The following is a 17,155-nucleotide window of genomic DNA, read 5'->3' on the forward strand; positions in this document are numbered from 1 at the left end:
ATGCTCTCTCAAATAAATCTTTAAAAAAAAAAGTTTTGGAGATCTTCCTGTATTTTTTAAAGATTTTATTTATTTAGTTAGTTAGTTAGTAAAGATTTTATTTATTCACGAGAGACACACACAGAGAGGCAGAGACACAGGCAGAGGGAGAAGCAGGCTCCATGCAGGGAGCCCCACGTGGGACTCGATCCTGGGTCTCCAGGTCCACACCCTGGGCTGAAGCCGGTGCTAAACCCCTAGCCACTTGGGCTGCCCAGATTTTATATATTCATGAGAGATACAGAGAGGCAGAGACACAGGCAGAGGGAGAAGCAGGCTCCCTGAGGGAAGCCTGATATAAGACTCTATCCTAGGACTGGGGTCACAACCCAAGCCAAAGGCAGATGCTCAACCAGTGAGCCACCCAGGCGACCCTTTCTATATTATTATATATCGATTTATTTCATTCTTTTCACACCTGCATGATATCCCAATGCATGGATGTATAATAGTATTTTTAATTTTTCCCATTATAAAATGAATATGCTTATTGTAGAAAAATCAAGAAAATATAGAAAAGTAACCACTTACAGTACCACCACCCAAAGAAAATCAATGTTAATATATTCATGTATTTTCTTCCAGTGTTATACAAACATGTTTCACAGTATAAATACAATTTTGAACCCTGCTAGTTAGAAAATGGAATTTCTTTTAAAATCGTTAACTTCCTACTTTGAGAAACTATCATAATACAGATATTAGGTAGTTTGCCTTCAACCTGGCACAGACTGGTTTCCATTTTCTCTTTAGATTCTTACTAAGATTTGAGCAATGAAGCTGCAGTTTTCAAAAATTCCCATGTTTGCTTCCAAGAAATCAAAATTTAAATTCATGATGGGGTTGTAGAACTTGTTTGTATTCAAGTGAACTCAGATTTTTTTCTCTACTTAACCATTAATTTACTACTATCTATTTGTGTAGACCAATACTCAATTAAATTGTGACTATGATGCTTCTTTGGCATTTTACTTACATATATTAATTGGGTTACAGTTAGCTCTGGTTTCATCAAGCAAATGTGTGGTCATTTCTGAGTTACTGATTTCACTCATCAAAGTGTTTTTTTTTTTTAATTCAAAATCTATCGGTGCAATAAAATGCTTTTTTGTTTTAGGCATTGCAATCCCATCTCAAGATGTTCTGTATACCACCCTGGGAACTCTGATTAAAGAAAGGAAAATTTATCACACTGGAGAGGGATACTTCATAGTCACTCCTCAGACTTACTTCATCACAAATACAACCCCCCAAGACAGTAAGAGAGACCAATCAGATGAAAGCCACCCAATGCCAACTCGCATTACATATCTGGTGAGCATGGCGAGCTGTACGGAGTTAGCGGAAAACGCTGCCCACATTTCCCATTGCCAGTCTTGCCGGTGTTTCCCTGATCCGTGCCCTCAGAATGTAGAGACACCCGCTGGTGCAGAAGTGGCTATGAAAAGCCAGAAAGATCTTCAGGAATCCAAATCTTTGGTTCAGAATCGAGCAGTTTCAGTGTCTGAGCATCATATCTGTGAAAGCGCCAAACCATTACCATACGCAAAAGACAGAGAGAAAGGCAAGAAGTTTGGCTTTAGCCTCTTGTGGCGTAGTATATCCAGGAAGGAGAAGTCCAGAACAGAGCACAGCACTTTCTCTGCCCAGTTCCCACCAGAAGAATGGCCTGTTCGAGATGAAGATAACTTGGACAATATCCCTCGAGACATTGAACATGAGATTATCAAACGAATTAATCCCATTCTGACCGTTGACAACTTAATCAAACATACAGTCTTAATGCAAAAATACGAAAAACAGAAACAATATAATAGCCAGGGCACTTCCACTGATATGCTGACTATTAAGCATAAATATACTTCAAAAGAGGGAGTTAGGAAAAGGCGGGGCCAGTCTGCAAAGTCTCGGAGGCGGCGAGGCCATTCTCAGAGGGAGAGACACAAAGTCAGGAGTCAGGGAAGTGAGCCTCAGCCCGGAAGCCTCAGACTGCAGAAGCATCCCAAGCTCCCTGCCACACAGCCCACCCCCAGGATTAAGAGCCCAAATGAAGCAGTAGTTGAGAAACCACTTGAGAAACCACTATCAGTGCTGGGTTCCCACTTGATTTACAAGAAGCGAATTAGTAATCCTTTCCAGGGTTTGCCTCACCGAGGGACCCCAATAACCAAAGGGCACAACATCCAGAAAACCAGTGACCTAAAAGCCGGTCAGACTGGACCAAAGGGAAAGCCTTTCCAAAGGTCAGGGTCTCCGGATTCCTTAATCTTTGAGAGTGAAGCCAAACAACCACATGCTGAGCCATGTAAAGATAAACCGGTGGTGGAATCCATTTATATGAGTGACTCTACTGTCAAACCTACCAGTGATGACTTAAGAGATCCCCTCTTAAATTACTGTCAATGTAGTGTTTTGCAAGATGGTAAATGTTCCTTTAGGAAAAGCATGATGAGATATGATGTATGTGGTGGAAAAAACGAGGTAATCCCTGAGGTCTTGAGGAAAAGTTATTCTCACTTTGACGCCTTAGGGGAGGCAAAAGAAACACAGCATGTCCTGTTATCACAAGGCTCCCCCTCCGTAGACCATGCATCCTCTGCTTGTAGACTAGTTGATAAAACAATACACCAGTTCCAAAATCTTGGTCTTTTGGATTACCCAGTTGGTACGAACTATTTGAGACAACCTGAGAGACAAGACGGAGACTTAGAAGACAAATCAGTGAGAAAGGCACTTGTCCAGGAAGCAGAGACTATAAGTCTAGAAAACGAAGGGCTTTCTGATGATAATGAGGCTTTGTATCAGAATGAATTGGAAGATGATGATGGTGCCTGTAGTTCATTGTATCTAGATGAGGAAGACTTTTCTGGGAATGAGGACTTATGTCAAATGCTGCCTGGCCACATTCAGTATTCCTTTACGGGGAGAAGCAACTGGAATCATTTGGGAAAACAAAAAGTGACCAAAAGATCTGTGACTGAGTACAACAGCAAAATACACAGGTCTGAGCTGCAGGTGCTGAAAGGAAATGAGTGTTATAGACCCTCTGGGTTTTTCACTAACCCAGGTGAAAGCCAAACACCTAATCTCTTGGCTGGAAGCAGTGGCCTCAGTTTGGGGACTCAGTCCAGTTTTAACTATGAGGAAGAACCTAGCTTCGTGACCTCTTGCCAAACTGAGGGAAGTACATTTGATTACTATAGCACAAAGAAAGCCAATTCGGAGACTGAAACCCTACAAGACTCTATTGGTGACACTGCAAAGAAACCGGCTAGCTGGAGTCCGAGCGCTCAGAGTCAGGGAATGAGAAGGCAGTTCACAGAAAAGGTAGTTTTCACCACTTCCCATATGCCAGTGTTGGCTCAGGATATCCAACGTGAACACAGCCATTTGGAAGGAGCAGAAAATCATAGCATGGCAGGAGACAGTGGCATAGATTCTCCACGGTGAGTATGTGGACAAGTGTTTGATGGACCAGTGTTCCTCAGGAGTTATTAAAATCAAGGATGTATTGAATTATCTAGTGGGAGACTCCTGAATAAACTTTTTATAGTGATATACCAGCCTTTACTGAATAAATTGTATACAATTACAATGAAATATCTTATATAATAGGATAGAGTTCATTATGTTAACCAAAATTTACTACTTCTAAATCTTGAATTATTATTTTTAAGATTTTATTTATTTATTCATGAGACACACAGAGAGAGGCAGAGGCTCCATGCAGGGAGCCTGACATGGGACTCGATCCCGGGACTCCAGGATCACGCCCTGGGCTGAAGGCAGCGGTAAACTGCTGAGCCACCCGGGCTGCCCTAAATCTTGAATTATTTCTAAAAAACAGGAATGAGCTGCTATAAATGAAGTGCTTTCTGAACTGAAGGTTGGAAGTTTTCACTTATATTTTTGGTTCTACACAGGTCGAGAAAGAGATGCATCTACTTTCCACCAATATTATCCATGCTAATTTGTTTAAATAACATTGTTTAGATTATGAAAGTAGTATAATCATAAGAGAATGTTTGAGAAGTCCTGAAAAGTGGTTTTTAAAAAAGATTTGAGAGAGAGAGAGCACGCCAGTGGACAGGGGCAGGGGCAGAGGGAGAGGAAGAGAAATCCTCAAGCAGACTCCCGGCCGAGTTTGGAGCCTGACATGGCGCTTGATCCCAGGAGTCTGAGATCATGATCTGAGCCAGAGTCAAGAGTTGGATGCTTAACTAACTGAGCCACCCAAGCACCCCAGTACTGAACACCTATAATTACTCTACTGTTTAGATATTTTTTAAAAATCCTTTTATATTTTTATCTTTATAACACTTTTATATGTGGTATATTTATAACTCTTGAGTCTGAATATATTGATCCATTTATTTTGTTTAAATGTTTTACCTATACTGTAGTTCTTATTTTGCATGGTGCTTTTTTCAAATGATAGTACATTGTGAACATTCTTCTCATATTCTTAGTTTTCAAAAAGTTCATCTTAGGGGCACCTGGGTGGGTTGGTGGTTGAGCATCTGCCTTCTGCTCAGGTCATGATCCCTGGGGTCCTAGGAGCAAGTCCTGCATCATGCTCTCTTTAGGGAGCCTGCTTCTCCCCCTGCCTCTGGCTCTGGCTCTCTTGTGTCTTTCATGAATAAATAAATAAAATCTTTTTTAAAAAGCTCATCTTAAAATTTGGCATATATCTTTACTAGTTTTTTATTACATAAACTTGTGTGCTTCATTTTGAAGTAAAGTAATACAGAAATGTAAAAGATAGGGGTGCCTACGTGGCTAAGTCAGTAAAACATCTGTCTTCAGCTCACGCCATGGTCTCAGGGTTCCTGAATTGAGTCCCATGTCAGGCTCCCAGCTCAGCAGGGAATCTGCTTCTCCCTCTCCCTTTGCCACCCCACAGCCCGCTTGTGTGCTCTCTCTCTCAAATATTTTTTAAAAAAGGAAATATAAAAAAGTAAAAATGGAGACACCTGGATGGCTCAGTCAGTTGAGTGTCCAACTCTTTGATTTTGGCTCACGTCATGATCTCAGGGTCATGGGATCAAGCCCTGTGTTGGGCTCCATGCTCAGTGGGGAATCTGCTTGAGATTCTTCCTCTCCCTCTGCTTCTCCCTCAGCTAGCACATGTGCTTTCTCTCTCTAAAATAAATAAATAGGACAGCCTGGGTGGCTCAGCAGTTTAGTGCCGCCTTCAGCCAAGGGCCTGATCCTGGAGTTGCAGGATCGAGTCCCACGTCGGGCTTCCTGCATGGAACCTGCTTCTCCCTCTGCTTGTGTCTCTGCCTCTGTGTGTGTGTGTGTGTGTGTGATGAATAAATAAAATTTTTAAAAAATAAAACTAAAAAAGTAAGTTAATCTTTAAAAATAAATAAATAGGGATGCTTGGATGGCTCAGCAGTTGAGCATCTGCCTTCGGCTCAGGTCATGATCCCGGAGTCCCGGGATGGAGTCCTGCTTGGGCTCCCTGCATGGAGCCTGCTTCTCCCTCTGCCTCTGTCTCTGCCTCTCTGTCTCTCACGAATAAATAAAATCGTTAAATAAATAAATAGTAAAATTTGAGGTCTCCATTCCCCAACTTTTGCCATTGCCTTTCTGTTGAAGTGACCTACACGTTTTTAATAGTTTGGCTTATGTTCTTTCAGACATCTGTGTGTTTATAAATAGAATTATTTATTTTTTATTTTTTTAAAAGATTTTATTTATTTATTCATGATAGTCACATAGAGAGAGACATTTCTTTTTTCACCTAATTTACCATGGATATCTTGCAATCAATACATATAGATCCAGCTCATTCTTTTTCATGTCTGAGAATTCCATTATGTGGAATTTATATAACTATTATTTTCCTTCCTTTGACATTTAGATTCCCAATTTTTGCTGTAATAAATCAATCTGCAGTGGATTGCTTTTTACATGTAAATGCTTGCAAGGTATTTCTGACTATATCTTTGGCTAAATTCCTGGAGGTCTGCATTTTTATTTTTTATTTATTTATTATTATTATATTTAATATTTATTTATTTATTTATTTATTTATTTATTTATTTATTTATTTATAGAGAGAGAGAGAGAGAGAGAGGCAGAGACACAGGCAGAGGGAGAAGCGGGTTCCATGCAGGGAGCCCGACGCGGGACTCGATCCTAGGTCTCCAGGATCACACCCCGGGCTGCAGGTGGTGCTAAACTGCTGCGCCACCAGGGCTGCCCGGGGTCTGCATTTTTAAAACATAATCTTCACTTTTTTAGACAACAGATCTTTTCTGCTTGAAACAATTGTTTAATTTATATCAAGTCTTTAAAGTATCAAAAAATGGGGCGCCTAAATGGCTTAGTCGTTGAGCGTCTGCCTTCAGCACAGGTCATGATCTCAGGGTCCTGGGATCAAGCCCCACATAGGGCTTCCTGCCCAGTGGGGAGCCTGCTTCTTCTTCTCCCTCTGCCTGCCGTTCCCCCTGCTTGTGCACTCTTTCTCGTCAAATAAATAAAATCTGGGTTTAGAAAAAAAATAAAGTATCAAAACATAATGTCCGCAAAGTAAGCAATGGTAGTGTTAGCCAACAAGCCATGAGTTCCCTCTCTCTCTCTGGCAAAAGCAGGAACAACAACAACAAAAAATCAAACCTAAAACAGTTAAGGGATATTACTCCTTGACATGCAGCTGAGAATTTAAATTTGTGAAATCTTGAGAAATTTAATTTCTTAAAAGTTGTTTATAATATAGTTCTCTTGAAAGACTTGTAAGTATAAGCATTAAAGATATGTAGAAGAAAAGGGAGGGAAGATAGCATTTGAACATAAACTATATGCCCTGTTACAAGAATTACAGGAATAGAGATGAATAAGATGTTGTTGCTACCTACAGAAAGCTTACACTTTACTTAAGTAGACCAACAACAAACAATAAAACAGACAAGTTGGTCTTAAGTAGACCAACAAACAGACAAATTGAACTCAAGTACAAAGCAGAGGGGGATTTGGCTGGCTCAGTTGATAGGGCACATGACTGTTGATCTTGGGGTTGTGAGTTGGAGCCCCACATTGGGGGTAAAGAAAAGAAAAAAAAAGACAAAGCAGAAACTCTGCATAACTGCCAGAGATGTGGAATTAGAGTGATGAGATGTTTAAGGGAACACTTCAATTGGAGGACACATTTTTGAGGCATATCCATGTAATGAGCATGTAATAGAGAGAATAGGTGGGAAATGGGGAATGTCGAAAGCAAAATGACCAAACAAGTAATTTGATTTGGCTGAAGCAAAGCAGATGTGTTTAGATAAAGGACTAACCTAACCTATAGCTAGTTCCTTGGAAAAGAACATTGTCAATGTGAAAAATATTATAGTTGGCTTTTCTCTTTCATATGACTTCTCAAAGAAGAAACAAATTACACTTGAGTTGTATAGAAGAGGTTTTCAGGGACAATATTCTTTTTCTTTTCTTCTTTTTAAAAGTTTGTTTAAGTAATCTCTACACCCAACTGAGGCTTGAACTCACAATCCTGAGATCAACAGTTGCAGGCTCTTCCCATGGAGCCAGCTAGGCACCCTGGGAGCTTATTGTTTTTGACTAGAATATAAAGGATATTGGATCTGAGAAAAGATGTTCTGAAAATACGAACTTCTTGGAAAGTAGCGGTCAAATAACTGAGGTGCTATCGTGAAGCCTTTAAAATGTAAGGAGCACCTTAGATTTTTAAAGGTTAACTTACAGGATAAGTGCACCTTAGTGTTAGTAAATGTTATGCTGCTTCAAAGTAATAAATGAAGGCATAATGCTTTGATTAGAAATTCAGGCCCTTTTGGAAGGTAATAATTCTGTTATTTTTAATATCTTAGGACACAGAGTCTGGCATCTAATAATTCAGTCATTTTGGATGGACTAAAAAGAAGACAGAGTTTTCTGCAGAACTTTGAAGGCACGAAGAATGGTCAAACACTCACATCCAATTCCTTACTACAACTAACTCCAGTCATAAATGTCTAATTCTTATTTTTTCTTTTGGAAACCTTTTGATAAGAACATACAGCATTAATATAGAATATTTTAATTAGCTGAGTATAGAAGAATTCTCTAAAGCCAAGCATAGGTGCTGTTAATCTCATTACATATTTTGTTCTAGTTGCTGGCTTTTTTCCCTTTTTGATGTTTTAAAGCTTTTTTTAAAGCTTATTGTACTATGAAGTTTATTGGGAATATATTGATTTTTCACAATTAAAAAACCCCATAAAGTCCGTGGTCCTTTTCCAATTAAATGTAATTAAATCAAATTACCAGACATTCATTAGTTTCTCAAATACATAGGGTGCTGTTAGTGAATTTCTCTACCCACATTAAGTTTTTAAGGATCTCGCTAGAGTTCAGCACAGAAATCCAGAAATAGTGTGTTAGGGTTGTCTAGATGCTTTGTTTACAACTAAAGTCTTTTATTATTCTCAGAAAGAATTTATATAGATGTACTGGGTACTTTGCAATAAGAGTTTTTTCTATCCAGTCATTGCTGCCAAGATCTTCTCTGCAACTACCTTGAATATGAACAGATGGCCCCAAATTGTACTGACTGTCAATGTACAAAATACCTGTGGCAGCATCTGGGTCTACTATTTTTCTGGTTCTTCTCACATTTGAGGCACTCTCTATAGCATGGCGGTGGGAAGTCAGGATGTTCTCAGATGGTGGAGATAGGAAGTAGAATGGTTGTAGAATGGTTTGTGAGTAAAAGGAGGTTCTGAATTAAAGACTCGGAGAAAAGATGGAAGATGGATAGTTCATTTACATTTGTTTCCACTAAGACTTAAATAACTTTGTTGGAATTTTTTCTGGCTGGCCTTTTCAGACCAAATAGTGGAAATGGTCGATTCTCTTGGGTTTGGGGAACATGGAGCAGTCAAGACTGGCTTCAGCATATTGGATAGATGCTAATGCTGACTTATGGTTGAGGGGATGTTTCTTCTAAGGCGTTTCTAAGGATTGTTAAGGCCTTAGATCTCAAGCATGATTAAATAATTGGAGAGTGCCTCTTTTAATTCTCACTGTCCTGATAACAGTGAAGGTAAGATGAAGCTCAGCACCATGGAGACTGTCTCCTGGTACAGGTGGTGGTGGCGGTGGTGTAGTGCAGTGGAGGGGAGATGAGATACGTTGCTGTGTTTTGCAGCGGTTGGCCCACTTGCTCCTAACTGTTGGCTTTTAGTGGCTCTGAACAACCTACCATGGCTTTCGAAGAAAATCAGCTGTGGTCCCAAGGACATTTGAAACTTGGGCAAAGTACCAAGAAAAGGCTTATGGGGGAGGCATTGTTTTGGGGGGTCTTATAAGCTTGGAATCATTATCTGCGAATGAAAGAAGATTTCAGCTTACTTAAAGAACTTTCCATTAGTCAAAACCATCTGTAGATGAAACAAACACTTTTATAAAAGAATGAATTTCTCATTCTTTAGGGCATTCAAGCAGAGGCTTGGTAATCCTTTGATTGGTATGCTGCAGAGGTATTTCCAGTGCTTATCAGGATTGCTGAACTAGATGATTTTGAAGATTCCTTCCAACTGTAAGGTTTTGTGCTTATAAAATATGGTGAGGGTTATATGTCAAATGTGTCTCAAGGAAAAAAGAAAAAGACTAAGGATCCTGCAAAATACTAAGCACATGCGAGATTCCTGAGTTCTTTTAGTTCTCCATTTTTCTACACCTATCCCTGTCAATCCATGGGAAAAAAGAGCAACAACAACTCTGTCCTATCTTTGATTTTTTTTTTTTAATTTTTTTTTCTATTTTTTTTTTTTTCTATCTTTGATTTTGAAGTTGGACAAATTTCTTAATAGACTGGAGGGATCCAAAGTCTTTTGTGGCTCTAGTCATATGTAGAGACCAATGAAATCCATCTAATTTTGCCACTAGATGCATTATGACACTTTCTGAATGTATTAAAATGAAGATTATTGGGATCCCTGGGTGGCTCAGCAGTTTGGCGCCTGCCTTCGGCCCAGGGCGCAATCCTGGAGTCCCAGGATCGAGTCCCACATCAGGCTCCCTGCATGGAGCCTGCTTCTCCCTCTGCCTGTGTGTCCGCCTCCGCCTCTCTCTGTACGCTCATGAATAAATAAAATCTTTAAAAAAATAATAAAATAAAATGAAGATTATGAAACCAGTAAAACTTTCCTTCTACAAAATACAACATATGACTACAGATGTTAAAGATGGGTATATGTGTTAGTTGTTTGGGAGATTATTCTCTAAAAAGGTGACTTGCATTTTCCCCCCAATATTAATTTGTGCATGATAACATTAGTTCTTGATTTCTCTTCCCCATTGTGGTCTATTCTCTAAGGAGAAAACTGTTCTCTTGAGGCAGCATGATGACCTGATCTTAGGAGTCAGACAAGTTTAAATCCCAATTACAATCCTTGGGAGCTGTGTGAAAAAGTTTTCAAACTTCTGTGATTCAGTTTTCTCATCTGTAAAAGGGAGATAGTAATGATATATCTACCTTACAGAACTGTTGTAAGATCTGAGGCTGGGGATCCCTGGGTGGCGCAGAGGTTTGGCGCCTGCCTTTGGCCCAGGGTGTGATCCTGGAGACCCGGGATCGAATCCCACATCAGGCTCCTGGTGCATGGAGCCTGCTTCTCCCTCCGCCTGTGTCTCTGCCTCTCTCTCTCTGTGACTATCATAAATAAATAAAAATTAAAAAATTAAGATCTGAGGCTGATCTATTCAAAGTGCCCAATGTAGGAGGCACCTGATATTATAAATTTGTGTGTATATTTTTATTTATATATTCACAAAACTTGTCAGGTGAATACATCACCTACTATGCAGGTCCTCTGTTTTTGCTAGGTTGTCTGGAATTCCTCTATTTAGAGATTCAGTCCTTTAGGTTAAGATTATAAGAAGTTAAAAAAAAAGATTATAAGAAGTTTCATCAATTCAAACCCAGATTTGCCTGGGAAGGTATTATGCCTTGGCTAACAAGTTTTCAGTTAACATCTGATGCTATAATAGGAATAAAATATGTAAAGTGTGGGCTTATTTTAGACATTTCATATATTCTGAGATCACCCTCTCTTATCTGGAATCTCAGACCCATAGGAATCCTTAGAGAGTAGCTGGCTTCTGCGAGGTATTTTCTAGATTTCGAAAATCCTAATAGAAACTGTTTATTCCCTTTGCTTATTAACTCCTTGCTAATTACAACAAGTTTCTTTGGCAGTGGTTGAAATGATACCAGCTCAATAATATACACAATCACAGGCTGGTGTGACATTGCTAAACTAAATTTCTATCTTATGTATAGATTAGGAGAATGATTATGATTCTATTACTAAATGCAGTTTAGCAGACAAAGATTTCAAAATGTCAGATCTGGGGTACCTGGGTGGCTCAGTTGTTTAAGCCTCTGCCTTTGGCTCAGGTCATGATCTTAGGGTCCTGGGATCGAGCCCCACATTGGGCTCCTTGCTTGGTGGAGAGCATACTTCTCCCTCTCCTGCTCCCCCTGCTTGTGCTCTGTCTCTCTTTCAAATAAATAAAATCTTAAAAAAAAAAAAAGTCAGATCTGGGCAGCCCCCGTGGCGCAGCGGTTTAGTGCCACCTGCAGCCTGGGGTGTGATCCTGGAGACCAGGAGTCAAGTCCCACGTCAGGCTTCCTGTATGGAGCCTGCTTCTCCCTCTGCCTGTGTCTCTGCCTCTCTATGAATAAATAAAATCTTAAAAAAAAAAAATGTCAGGGCAGCCCCGGTGGCGCAACAGGTTTAGCCGCAGCCTGCAGCCCGGGGTGTGATCCTGGAGACCCGGGATAGAGTCCCACATCGGGCTCCTTGCATGGAGCCTGCTTCTCCCTCTGCCTGTGTTTCTGCCTCTCTCTGTGTCTTTCATGAATAAATAAAATCTTAAAAAGTCAGATCTAAAAAAAAAAAAAAAAGTCAGATCTATGAGGAAAAAAACAATGCAGAGAACAGTAGTTTTGAAAATTGGGGACCACTACATTTTGAGAACCCCTTCTACTGTGAAGGCTTTTGGGGAATGGGGAAGAGACTACTGCCAAAATGAGGAAGAGAGACTCAAGAATCACAAGAATCATGAAACAAGAATGGGGAGTATCCAAAACAAACTCATGACTACTTTGCTGGCCTCTACAAATCCTCTTTTGAAACCTTAGAAACATGGGCCTCTGTAGCAGCTTCCATTTCTTGGGTCATAGTGCCCTCGTCTGGGTTGCTGATGTCACTACTCTTCCAGCACTTGACTCAAAACATTTACAAAGTAATTGGCTAGAGAAACTGTATGATCTCTTTCCAAAGGTTAAAGTTAAAAAGCTTTTTTCCAGAGGCTCTAGGCGAGCTCAGTTGGTGGAGTGGGGGACTCTTTAATCTTGAGGTTGTGAGTACAAGCCCCACATTGGGTGGAGAAATTACTTAAAAATCTTAAAAAAAGCTTTTCCAAGTTTGAATTAGGAGCTACACATATACATAAATTTACATGTGCTAAATGTGTTCAAAGATGTTTTCTTCAAGGCTTTCAAAAACTGTCAAAACCCTGAGCTAAAGGTAGAAACGTAAGCAGCTCTGTATATCATCTTTGCAGTATTGCTATTTCAGCTGATCCTCCCAATTCCCCTGCACTATCAGCGAGGAAGGCATGTTTGTCTCCATATTACTAACAAAAAAGACCAGGTTTTAGAGTTGAGTTGGCCGAGTCATGTAGCTAACAATGGCAGAAACATCCCTCCTGTTCCTTCTTTCATTTTCTCCTTACTTCTTAGTACTCTAAAACACTCTTTTTTTTTTTTTTTTTTAGGATTTTATTTATTCCTGAGAGACAGAGAGAGGGGCAGAGACCCAGGCAGAGGGAGAAGCAGACTCCTTGCAGGGAGCCCGACATGGGACTCGATTCTGGGTCCCCAGGATCACGCCCTGGGCTGAAGGCGGCGCTAAACCGCTGAGCCCTAAAACACTCATTCAATCCTCCAGTATTCTTTAATCAACTATAATTGCTCCTTAAACTATTTCCATCTTATAACACTTTTAAATGATAGTTTGATTCCTTTTGTCATGTAAGATTGACCTGCAAAAAAAAAAAAATTGACCTGCAGATGCAAAAGGACTTCTTAAACCTTCTACCTTCTTAAACCTTCTAACCTTCTTAAACCTTTTTTTTTAACTATAGAGTTAAAAAAAAAATCTAGCCCTGTACCTTTGAGAATGACCAGAGAGGGGTAAGTGTATAGTTCTATTATTTTCATATCTTAAGGTCAAGGAGTTAAAGGAGCTGAAGCCAAAGGCAAGAGATATCTTTACAGATTCATGGAAAAGCAGTAGATGAAGCACCCCAACTCTTATATTTTAAGATATAAATTATATCAGTGACTCTGGTAAGATTTTTTGGAAAATGGTATGCCTAGGTGGCTCAGTGGTTGAGATCTCCTTTTGGCTCAGGGCGTGATCCTGGAGTCCCGGGATCGAGTCCCACATGGGGCTCCCTGCAAGGAGCCTGCTTCTCTGCCTCTCCATGTTTCATGAATAAACAAACTCTTTGAAAAAGATATTTTGGAAAATAAAGATTCTAATAAGATTATATTTTGAATTACTTGTACATTTAAATTATACTCCTCCATGTTCTCTCCAATACATTTTATCATCAGATACAAATCTCTTTGAGAGTTAGAATAAGAGAAAAATATTCTCCATTCCTTATCATTCCCAAGTTTTCCAGTTGATATCCATGGAGAGAACATAGTTACCCAAATTTGGTAGTACTCAGATTTTTTTTTTCCAGCTAAGCCACAACTTGAAGTTTCTTATGACTTGGTTTCAGGCAGACAGAAGTTTGATTCAATAGGTTTGGGGCTTAGAAAGGCAGGGATTGTAGAGTGTCGTGAATCACAGGTCATTCTGAAAAATGTGAAAAGTGATTCTGAAACTTAATATACTTGTTAGTCTTGGGGCAGCCCCGGTGGCACAGCGGTTTAGCGCCTGCCTTCGGTCCAGGGCCTGATCCTGGAGACTCAGGATCAAGTCCCACGTCGGGCTCCCTGCATGGAGCCTGCTTCTCCCTCTGCCTGTGTCTCTGTCTCTCATGAATAAAATCTTAAAAATATATATACTTGTTAGTCTCTTGCATAGGGAGAACTGAACAGTCTAATCTTTCTATTCACATACCTGCCTGCTCTATGACCTCCAAACGAATGCCAAAAAAAAAAAAAGAGCTAAAAACTTCATCTGTATTTGATCTTCGAACACAGCACACTAACATCTGTGCCTATTACTATCCCACTTTCACACATGTGACATTCTTTGCCACGAATACTCCTTGTCCCTGTGCACATCATACTGTTGTAGGTCTACAAAGACTTGGTTTACGATGCTAGAATTGGGGACGGTGTGAGGAGATGGAAGGAAAGGGTCTAGAAAAGCACAGATCTAGAGATGCATAGCAGTTCTCCTACTCTAGGAGAGATGCAGTTCTCCGCTATCATTAGTAGACACTCCTCCTTTTGTCCACAGTATGGATACTGAATCCATAAGGTAACTTTTACATCTCTAGCCCTTTGACTTCAGCCCAATGCACAACGGCGCAAGAGGCTTGTCGCAATCATTCGTGGTTCCAGCTATTAGGACCAAGCCCCAAACTCCCACGACATGTAGCAGGTTTGCGATTTTGCTAAGACACAAGTCTGATGCTCAGGTTACAAGGCTGGTGTCTTAGACGTTGTCGAGGGCACCGACATCTCAGGATGAGATGACTCCCGGGAGAGTAGCTGGACACATCGCGAAGAGATAAAGAACGCCAACCAGCCAGCACCAGTGATGTGAGCAAGGTGTATGCTAAGGAATCAGCCTTCTGCATGAAGGTCATAAAGGTCTCCGCACTTTTGTAGGAGGTTTTAATTTAGGGGGCAGTCGATCATCATCCGTTAAGATGAAATCCTTTAATTCACTGCAAGACATTGAGGCTTATTTTTTTTCACTCTACGTTTCTCCAGGGTTTCCCCCACTTTCCTTTGTGTCGTGGGAGCATCTTCCTCAAAACGCTTTTCGACACAAAGCTTCCAGGTTGGTGTGGCCGAGGGAGCCCTCCACTCGGATTCCGAAGGGCTCTTAGGCCTAACAGCGTCACTAACGAGATGCCTGTCTCCAGGCGAGTAAATAAATCCCTCACTTTCCCCTCCCGCCGGTGGGAAGGGCGGAAAGGACCTAAAGTGAATCAAGGACCGACTTCAGGACTAAAAGCGGAGGCTGGAAGGATGACCGTCCAGTCCCGACCTTCCCGCCAAGCGCCCCCAGCCCCGCGGCAGAGTCCGCGAAGCCCCTTCCCACCAGCGCCCGGCCGCCGACCTCGCGCGGAGCCGTTAGACGTTAACGCCTCACCCAGCACTGGGCGGGCCGAGGCCTGCAGCTTCCGGCGGCGAACGGCAGGGTGGGGCGGGGCGGGGCGGGGCGCTCCCCATCGGCCTCGTTCGGGCCTGTCCACGCGCCGGCGCGCCGCGCGCGACCCCTCTCCGCCGCGGTTGGGGGCCTTCCCTGCTGCGGCAGTGCATGCTGGGAAGGCCCAGCGCGTCTCCGCGCCACCTAGGATAAATGTTCGCAGTGGGGGAAGGGGGGGAGGGGAGAGGGAAGGCGGGGGGGCGGGAAATAAAACGCGACTCATTTCGTGGTAGTCAGTTCGCGCGTCCTTTATGGAGATTGGCCAGCGTTTCGCCCTAACAGCCAATCGCTTTAGAGCAAGGGTGGGCCAGTCGAGATCACTCATTCTCATTGGCCGAGTCGTTGCAACGCAAAGGAAGAGTTTAAACCCGGAGTATCCGGGATTATTTTTCCCCGCCGTGCGGTGCGTGTCCCGGAAGTGACGTAGGCCCTGGCCGGGCGGCCGCCCTGCCCCCGCTTCCTTTCACGCTGCTGCCGCCCGTAGGTGGTTGTGGCCACCCAGCCCAGAAAGAGGCGGCGGCGGCGAATGATGCCTGGGAAACTCCTCTGGGGGGACATTATGGAGCTGGAGGCACCCTTGGAGGACACCGAAAACCAAAGGAAGGAGAGGCAAAAGGTGCGCTGAGGATGGGCCGCGCCTCCTTTTGGGCTGCGCCGGCTTGGGCGGGGAGGGGAGTTGTTTCCGATCTGATGGCCTGTCACAGCCCGGCCGGAGCATCCCAGGGCCTCCCCCAGCGCAGCCCGCGTCCCTTTGAGGTTGCTGTGGGCCCATTCCCACCTCCACACCCGTAACCTGGGTAAGAGCTGCGCTAGGCTTTGGCCCGGCCTCCCGCGCTCCTTCAGCCTTTCCCGTAGGACATGGGCAGCCTCCAGTTCCCATAGCTGCGGAATCTGTTCTTTCTTTCCTCTTCTTCTTTAAGCAGTGAGGCCTGTTATTTGTGTCTTGTTGGCCGTCTTAGAAGACTATTTGAAAAGATGGTTGCCTTGAATATGTGTTACTTCTCCGTCATCCTGGCATGTGAGGAAGAATTTTGGGGGGAAAGCGGTTTTAGGTTTACATATCTCGATAGCTCCTGTTGAGAGGCTTAAGGAAAAGTGTCACAGCCAGCATTCCTAGGATTTGGCTGTGATGGAGATCGTGTGGGTTGTTTCACCAGTAGGCTTTACTGTTAGTATTTTCATTCAGTCCACAAGTATTTAAGGAGCTTAATTTGTGCCACACTCTTTGCTGGCACCAAGAAGTTCAAATAAGTCCCTGTCCTCAAGGACCCTGTAAAGGAGTTGCAGAGAATTCTCATCCCAACCCTCCAAAAAAAAAAAAAAAAAAAGAAGGCCCAGAGGAAAGAAAACAGACCTTAGGTGGGTGAGGAGGCGGTATTTAAAGGCTGACATTTGGCAAAAAAAAAAAAAAAAAAATTCTGTATAGCTCTAGAGAGCAGAACTTACCTTTCCTACTTTATCACCAACGTAAACTTTGCCATTAGTGTCAACCAGTTATTTTTTTTTATTGTGAAATCTACATGACATAAAATTAACTATTTTAACTATCTTAAAGTGTAAGTTTTGTAGCATTAAGTACATTAACATTGTTCTGTAGCTATCACTACCATTTATCTCTGGAACTTTTTCACCCTCTAGACTGAAACTCTGTTCCCATTAAACACCAACTTCCCATTGCTCTCTCTCCTTGA

The 17,155-nt window shown here is 42.0% G+C and overlaps 2 protein-coding genes across 7 annotated transcripts in view; both read left to right on the plus strand.

Annotated features, from left to right (window-relative positions):
- Positions 1–10,195, plus strand: part of STOX1 (storkhead box 1) — a 51,408-nt gene extending 41,213 nt beyond the window's left edge. For both annotated transcript variants that reach the window (XM_072756204.1, XM_072756205.1), the window contains exons 3-4: positions 1,157–3,485; positions 7,881–10,195. In XM_072756204.1, coding sequence (XP_072612305.1) covers positions 1,157–3,485; positions 7,881–8,028 — 2,477 coding nt within the window. In that variant the 3' untranslated portion in view covers positions 8,029–10,195. The remainder of the gene's footprint in view (positions 1–1,156; positions 3,486–7,880) is intronic.
- A 5,444-nt stretch (positions 10,196–15,639) lies between these two features.
- Positions 15,640–17,155, plus strand: part of DDX50 (DExD-box helicase 50) — a 30,352-nt gene continuing 28,836 nt past the window's right edge. For 2 of the 5 annotated variants that reach the window (XM_072756208.1, XM_072756207.1), the window contains exon 1: positions 15,885–16,080. Coding sequence is in view for 2 of the 5 variants with exons in the window: in XM_026003704.2 (XP_025859489.2) it covers positions 15,991–16,080 (90 nt within the window). In the remaining 3 variants the exon portion in view is untranslated. Of the gene's footprint in view, positions 16,081–17,155 lie in introns of all 5 variants that reach the window. The other 3 variants (XM_026003704.2, XM_026003713.2, XM_026003712.2) reach the window with 3 other exon arrangements.

This window comes from Vulpes vulpes, chromosome 4 (assembly GCF_048418805.1).
Source record: "Vulpes vulpes isolate BD-2025 chromosome 4, VulVul3, whole genome shotgun sequence".
NCBI classification, from domain to species: domain Eukaryota; kingdom Metazoa; phylum Chordata; class Mammalia; order Carnivora; family Canidae; genus Vulpes; species Vulpes vulpes.